Below are 8,297 nucleotides of genomic sequence, written 5' to 3'. Positions count from 1 at the left end.
ATAGAAACATCAATGATGAGAGAGAATCATTGATTGGCTGCCTCCTGCATGCCCCCGACTGGGGATCGAGCCCGAAACCCGGGCATGTGCCCTTGACCGAAATTGAACCCGGGACCTTTCAGTCCCCAGGCTGACGCTCTACCCACTGAGCCAAACCAGCCAGGGCTATTATTATTATTTTTAATTGAATTCAGAGAGGAGGGGAAAGGGAAAGAGATAGAAACATCAATGATGAGAGAGAATCATTGATTGGCTGCCTCCCGCATGCCCCACACTGTGGATCAAGCTGCAGGCCTGACTGGGGGTGGAGAGGGTGGTGGTGGAATTGAACTGTGACCTCCTGGTTCATAGGTTGACACCCAACCACTGAGCGACATCGGCTGGCTGCAATGAAGATTATTGATGGTTAAAATGTGCCAATACTAGGCATACAAAGGTGAAGGAGACTTAGCTCACTCCTCAAAAAACTCAGTCAAATTATAGTGCCAGATGTTCTGTGGTTCCTTTTAAACAGCTCTGTAAGGGGTTAAAATAAATTGTTAGAATTACTCTAGATCCATGAGAAAGCACATTCTGAGCATGAAAGACCCAGAGATTTTGGACAAGGTCTGAGCCTGAAGATCCTCATGATCTTGCTGGGAAATAGAACATTTATATATAAACTCAGCCATTCTCAACTCTGGTAGAACATCAGAATTACCTGGGCCTCTGTAGAAAACTGTTGAGGTTTGAGCACCACCCAGAAGAGTCTAACTTACTTGGCCTGGGGGCAGCCTGGCATGGCATTAAGCTCCTGAGGATGATTCTGTTGTGCAGCAAGGCCTGAGAACTTCTGCTGTACATGGAAGAGAGCAAACAGGGCTATCTGTGAACCAGGTGCAAAGCATGTTGAGCCACAGGAAATTTGCCACCATTTAACTATGGATTTTAAAAAGTCAAATTCTTGCCCTAGCCAGGTTGGCTCAGTGGATAGAGTGTCAGCCTGTGGACTGAAGGGTCCCAGGTTTGATTCCAGTTAGGGACACATGCCTGGGTTGCAGGCTTGATCCCCAGTGTGGGGTATGCAGGAGGCAGCCAATCAATAATTCTCTCTCATCATTGATGTTCCCCACCCCCACCCCCTCTCTCTCTCCCTCCCTCCTTCCCTTCCTCTCTGAAATCAATAAAAAAATATATTTTTATAAAAGGCAGCCCTAGCTGGTTTGGCTCAGTGGATAGAGCATCGGCCTCAGGACTGAAAGGTCCCAGGTTCGACTACGGTCAAGGGCACATGCCCAGGTTGTGGGCTCGATCCCCAGTGGGGGGCATATAGGAGGCAGCCAATCAATGATTTTCTCATCATTGATTTTTTTCTATCTCTCTCTCCCTTTCCATTCCTCTCTGAAATTAATAAAAATATTTTTTTTAAAGTCAAATTCTCACTGTTGAATCTAATACTACAGGCCTGTAGAAGAGGGAGCCATCAGACCAGGTGTTGGAAGGCGGCAGGTGAGAGCAGGGAGGGCTCTTGGATAGCATCATATTAACCAGTGATGAGAAGAAGCATGTGCTGTATTGGGGAATAGTCAGAATCTGGATAATGAAATATCCTACAATATGTTGAAAGATTGACCAGCTAAATATAATCATTCCAGCTAATGCCAAACACACACACACACACACACACACACACACACACACACACACACAGGCACATTTGGAATAGATCAATTTCCAATTAGGAAAAGAGACAGAAGAATTCCCTATAGCCTGATTGCTCATAGCTTATGGAGGGCTGCATCGTACTTTGCCTTCTCACCCCTTCCATCATGCCTGATCTCTTCTCTGACTTCCTGTTCTCTCCACACCCTCACCCCTCAACAGGTACCAACACATCTCAGCTGGTGGAAGGTTTGAACCCCTCGGCTTCCAGCTTCTGCCCACCCCACTTCCCAGTGATTCTGCCAGGAGAAGGCTCTGCCCAAACCCTCTGCCTCACTACCAGGAGAAGGCGCTAAAGCTGGCCTTGTTGCCAAGTGCGCCCCTGAGAGAGGACCTCGTGAAGAACTACCAAACCCTGATAAAGGACCGCATTGCCTTGCCTCTCCACCATCTCTCCAAGGCACAACCCAGAAAGAGAAAAAGAAGACCTGAACACACCTGGAAAAGCCTCCAGATGGGTGAGGACCACGGTGGGGACACAGACCCCCAGGCTCCAGTGTTCTCAACAAATGTACCTTAAGCAGGAAGCCTTTGGGTGGCTCAAGGACTCTGGCTTCGTAGAATGGAGCCTCTCCAGCTCCTCCCCATCTTTGTAGCCCAGGCTCCTCAAGACTCTACTGAAATGCTAAATTGTTACGTCTTCCTTGGAGGACTCTCTCATAGCAAGTGGGAGGATTGGTGTGTGTGTGTGTGTGTGGGGGGGGGGGGGGGGGGAGGAAGACAAAGAGAGCAGGGAGAGCAGAGGGGGGTTCCCATTCCCAGGGACAGAATGAAAAGTGGGGGAAACGACGGTGTGGTGTGTGTGTGTGTCTGTGTGTGTGTGTGTGTGTGTGTGTGTGTGTGTGTGTGTAGGGTTGGGAGGAGGAGGGAAGACTGTAAGAAATGTGGGTAAAAAGTTACTTCCACTCCTATAGCCCACTAGAACAAGACTGGGATTATCAGAGTACAGGAAGTTTTTTAGGCAAAAATAACCTCAATTCCACCCCTCCATGGACCATTTGATGTCTGGAAAAAGACTGGAGGTAACTCTGCTGGGTTGCAGGTCCTATGCAGGGTTTGGGGGAGCAGAGGTCAGGCCTAGGCTGGTGCTAGAGGATGGAAGAGTCAAGTCTGAGGTAGGCTGACCAGGCCTCCATAGAGGGACAGGAATAGAACAAGGCAAAGGTCAGAGTGGTTTCCCCAGAGCATTATGTTAGGGCCTGTGTGCTGCAGTTGACCCCAGATTCCTCAGCTTTTACAATGGGGTACCAAGGACAATTGGCCTAAAGTGGAAGCAGGCAAACCACATCAGAAAGGTGCTGACCCAGGCTGGGTGGAGGTTGATGGGGGAGGACCTGCAAGGGACCTAGTGGAGATGGCAGGGGGGAGGCAGCTGGGAGGCTGCTGAAGAGTCACCTCATCTCTTCTTGTCCCTGTCATACTCCAGGTTGGCGATCTTCCCCAACTGGTCTTCTCTTGGCCTTCTGTCCGTTGCTTCTTTGTCTCCACTTTTCTCAAGCCCATCGGGCACCAGGGAATCAAAACACCACCAGGGTTCTAGCCCTGGTTAACCAACCACTAACCAGCTATGTGACCTTTGGGAAGGTCATTGTCCCCTCAGGCTTTCAGTTTTTTTCATGTGCACCTAGGTGGGACTAGGGTATAAATCAGTGGAATAAATAAAATTACATAAGTGAAATACCTGCAAAGTATCCGACACATTGTAGATTCTCCATAAATAAAGCTATAACCATTATTCCTAGAATAAAAGAAAAAATGGATGGAATATTACTCATCCATAAGAAAGAATGAAGTACTACCCCTGGCCTGGTAGCTCAGTTGGTTAGAACACTGTCCTGATACACCAAGGTTGCAGGTTCAATCCCTAGTCAGTACACATATAAGGATCAATCAAGGAATGCATAAATAAGTGGAACAGCAAATCAATCTCTCTCTCTCTCTCTCTTCCTGTTTCTCTAAAATCAATCAATAAATTTTTTTTAAAAAGGAATGAAGTACTGATCCATGCCACAGTGTAAATGAACCCTGAAAACATGCTGCATGAAAGAAGCCAGAAAAGGCGGCCTGTTGTATGATTCCATTTATATGAAATATGTAGAATAGGCAAATCCATAGAGACAGAAGGTAAACTGACAGCTGCCAGGTGCTGGGGAGGAGAGAATGGGACTGACTGCCTAATGGGCTCAGGGCTTTCTTTTGGGCTGAAAATATTTTGGAACTAGATAGAAGTGGTGCTTATACAGCATCATGAATGAATGAAATGCCACTGAATTATGTACTTTAAAATGGTAAATTTGATGTGTATTTCATCTCAATTAAAAATAATTTTAGGCCCTGGCCAATATGGCTCAACAGTTAGAGCACTGGCCCACACACCCAAGGGTTACAGGTTTGATTCCAGGGCACATACCTGGGTTGCAGGTTCAATCCCCTGACCCTGTCAGGGTGTATGTGGGAGGCAACCAATCAATGTGTCTCTCTCACATCGATGTTTCTCTCTCTCTCCTTGACTCTCTCTAAAAATCAAAGGAAAATATCCTTGGGTGAGGATTAATAAGGAATATAAATAAATAAATAAATAAATAAATAAATAAATAAATAACATAATAATAATTTTAGCCCTGACTGGGTAGCTCAGATGATTAGAGCATCATCCACATACACCAGGATTCTGGGTTTTATCCCCAGTCAGGGCACATACAAAAATCAACCAATGAATAATACATAAATAAATGGAACAACAAATCAATGTTTCTCTCTCTCAAAGCAATAAACAACTTTAAAAAATAATTTTAATAAATAGTGTGTGTGTGTAGAGAGTTTCCAAATTTCCTTATAGTTCCAAATCTATAATTCTATTCAACCGACTTTCTCTTTGCCAGCTTTCTCCATGTTATGTGTATGGGGGTGGGTGGAGAGAAGTCAGAGGTGAAGGAGAATTTCCTGAGTACTCCAGGGAAGTGGCAATATACTCATTATCCCCTCCTTGGATTAGGAATGGTGGTAGAAAGGAGGAGGTCCCTTCACCTAGGAGTCTAACATGTCAGAGCTGAGTAGTCCATTAGAAAACAATTGTTTAGAAGGTAAACCAGGGCCATTGGAGAAGCAACTTGCTCCAGGCTACAAAGACAGGCAGTCCCTGGCCTCCTGCTACAATAGGAAACACAGGGCTGTGAACTAGGACTCCAGGGCCTATACTGTCATTCTGCTTCTTAGGCTACTTGCCCAAGACCCAGGGTTTTGTCATCTCCACAGTGAGAGGCCGGGGATATATAAAGGGTTAATATGAAGACTTAGGAGGTGGAAGGAAGGAGGCCATTGGAATTCTTCAGAGAAAGCCACCTACTCTCTGACCTGGAGCTGGTGAAGAGCAGAAAGGTAAGCTGACTCCTGCCTTGGCAGACCCAGACCACCCCAGAGGCTGCCAGCCTCATGGCAGGACTTCCACCCCACCCACCGCTTGCCTGCTCTGCTCTCTGGACAGTGCCTCCTTCCTGCTGGCAGGTGGACTACAAAATTATCAGGGGCTGACTTGTCTAGCTGCCAGCCAGAGATGCGGAAGCAAGACTCCTTAAATTCCTGAATGCCACTGGGCCATGGAGATCTGGGAGATAGAATTAGCTTCTGTCCATATGTCCTCCAGGGCCTGAGGACTTCTGTAAGGCAATCCCCAGCTCAGCCTGCCAGCAACTGTGAACACCCCCACCTTCCCACATACACTAATGAATATGGAGTTCTTGAAAGCCTTTGGTGGGATGGAGTTGGGGATTCCTGTAACCTGGGTCTGTCTTAAAGACCTGTTCTCTCACCACAACTTTTTTTTTTTTTTTTTTCAGAGAGGAAGGGAGAAGAAGATTTAACTAGACAAACAATGGGTTTATGCTGCCTGTCACTACTCAAGCCAATTAAGCACAGACAGGGTTGAATCATATATGAGCATTTATTCCAATATTGATGACATTATGGGAGAGCAGCAGGTTGTCCTCAAAATCTGCTCTGCAGCCCACCATAAGCCAGCCCTTATATAGGTAGAAATACAAAGGAAAGTAGGCAAAAGGGCATATGGGCAGTTTACAGGTATGCAAAGGGAAGGGGATCTTCAAAGGGCTTAGTGATATGCAAGGGCTGGGGTTACATGGGGAAATAGCCAAAGGGTAGGCCAAATGGGCAGTTAACAGATAAGCAGGCTCCAGATTTGCAAAGGCCTGCAGGTATGCAAAAATGGGCTGGGGATTCTGATTTCTGGTTCTGGTTTCTGCAACAAAGGGGCAGCTCCAAATGGGGAGGGCGGGCTGCATTTCCAGGTGAAACTCCCAGGTCCTGAGTGCAGCTGTCAGCCAAGTTAGAATGTGCCTTCTTTAATCAGAACAAAACAATCACGGTTAACAGAGCATGATTAATATTTCTTACAATACTAGCTGGTTCCCCAACATTCTATTTCTGCCCCCTTTCAGAGAGAGAGAAAGATAGGAACATCAATGATGAGAATCATTGATTGGCTGCCTCCAGCATGCCCCACAACCCGGGCATATGCCCTGATCAGGAATTGAACCGTGACTTCCTAGTTCATAGGTCAATGCTCAACCCCTGAGCTGGCAGGGCTCTCACCACAACTTCTGAAAGTAGATCTGAGAGGGAGGGAGGAATGGCATCCCCTCCCCCATATCTCCAACATCCCCAGAACATCACTCCACAGAACTTTCTGTGCTCTGCTGAATGCCACCAGCTTCATAGACCCTAATTAATCCCAGCACAAAGGCTTTCAAAGCCACTTCTGGGTCAACACCTTCCCTTCCACAACCTCACTTTCCCTAAGCCCAGGATTAGCCTCATGAGCTGGGTTGCTGAGTCCAGTTCAGGTTCCTGAATTGCTTAGGGCCTGAGGAATTGTTGGGGGTCAGAGAGTGTTGGAAGCTGTGGAGGCCGGGAAACCATGGGAGAGATTCAGGGCCAGCCACTTGGCCAATCATGATCTTCAGTCCTCATTCATCAAAAATCCCCATTGCTCCTGGCCGGTGTGGTCAGTGGTTGAGCATTGACCTATGAACCAGGTCACAGTTCAATTCCCAGTCAGGGCATATTCCTGGGTTGCTGGCTCGATTCCCAGTGTAGGGCATTCAGGAGGTAGATCAATGATTGTCTCTCATCATTGATGTTTCCATCTCTCCTTCTCCCTTCCTCTCTGAAATCAATAAAAATACATTTAAAAAAAATCCACATCCTAGCCGGTTTTGCTCAGTGGATAGAGCGTTGGCCTGTGGACAGAAGGGTCCCAGGTTTGATTCCGGTCAAGGGCACATGCCCGGGTTGAGGGCTAGGACCCCAGTAGGGGGCAATCATACAGGAGGCAGCTGACCAATGATTATCTTTCATCATCATTGATGTTTCTCTCTCTCTCTCCCTCTCCCTTCCTCTCTGAAATCAATAAAAATATATATTTAAGTTTTAAAAAATCCTCAATCACTGCTCCCTGAAATGACAAGTCAGAACCATGATTCTCTCTCCAGCCTGCCCCAAACTCACTTCCACCTTCCCCAGGACACTCTGGCCTCTTATTTCCACTCATCACTGACTCGATTGCTCAAGCCTTTTGTCTTCATGCTTCTCTTCCACCTTTGAGCTCTTTCCTCATTGTACTGTCCACCAAGCCACATACATTTACTCTTTTCATCACACCATGTAAGTAATTGCTGCTGCCTATTATTATATTTGGTGATTTTTGTGGCTATTCATGGTTGCCCATCTCAGGTTAGTTTCCTGCCAACACACTTTCTGCAGGTCCCAAGACATACCCTTGCAAATGCCATGTGCTTGTAAGATAATGCTGCTGCATCTTGCCATTGTTCAGATTCTTAGGTGGAAGTTTTGATGGGCTTCTTTTAGCCCACCATCATTTTCACTGGATGTTCGCCGAACACTAACACGAGGTATCTATTTATATAAAATCCCTGGGTGTAACACCCATCACGACCAGGCGGAAGGAAGTCAGTCCTGCAGGGGTCACCTTGGCAATGGCTGTGCCCTCCCCGAGCTGTTTCCCACGAGGGCAAGGTTTGAGGCAGGAACTGGCCCTCAGAGCATGGAGGCATATCTTTATAAAGTTCTAATACATTATATTAGAGGTCGTGGTGGTACTGTTTTACCCACAGCGTCTACAGGAATTGCTGCAAATTTACTTCTCGGTGGAAGAACCTTCCATTCCCAATATAAATTACCAATTCCATTAAATGAAACTTCAATTTCTCGACTCAATATAAACAGTGAAGTTGCTAAAACTATTAAAAAGGCCCAACTTCTCATTATTGATGAATGCATCATGGCATCCAGTCATGCTATAAACGCCATAGACAGATTACTAAGAGAAATTATGAATTTGAATGTTGTATTTGGTGGGAAAGTTCTCCTTCTTGGAGGGGATTTTTGACAATGTCTCCGTATGGTACCACATGCTATGCAATCGACCATAGTACAAATAAGTTTAAAGTACTGTAATGTTTGGGATGTTTCAGAAAGTTGTCTCTTACAACAAATATGAGATCAGAGGATTCTGCTTATAGTGAATGGTTAGTAAAACCTGGAGATGGCAAACTTGATAG

At 46.1% G+C, this 8,297-nt stretch overlaps 1 protein-coding gene across 1 annotated transcript in view; it reads left to right on the top strand.

Moving 5' to 3' along the window:
- The window catches only part of LOC102239327, a 26,310-nt gene that overhangs the window by 1,445 nt on the left and 16,568 nt on the right, over positions 1–8,297 (top strand). Inside the window, exon 2 of the mRNA XM_005877035.2 lies at positions 1,864–2,101. Within this exon, the coding sequence (XP_005877097.2) occupies positions 1,864–2,101 (238 nt within the window). The remainder of the gene's footprint in view (positions 1–1,863; positions 2,102–8,297) is intronic.

Source organism: Myotis brandtii, unplaced genomic scaffold (genome assembly GCF_000412655.1).
Source record: "Myotis brandtii unplaced genomic scaffold, ASM41265v1 scaffold504, whole genome shotgun sequence".
NCBI classification, from domain to species: domain Eukaryota; kingdom Metazoa; phylum Chordata; class Mammalia; order Chiroptera; family Vespertilionidae; genus Myotis; species Myotis brandtii.
Note: the sequence above shows the minus strand (reverse complement) of the source record. Positions and strands in the feature narration are given on the sequence as shown.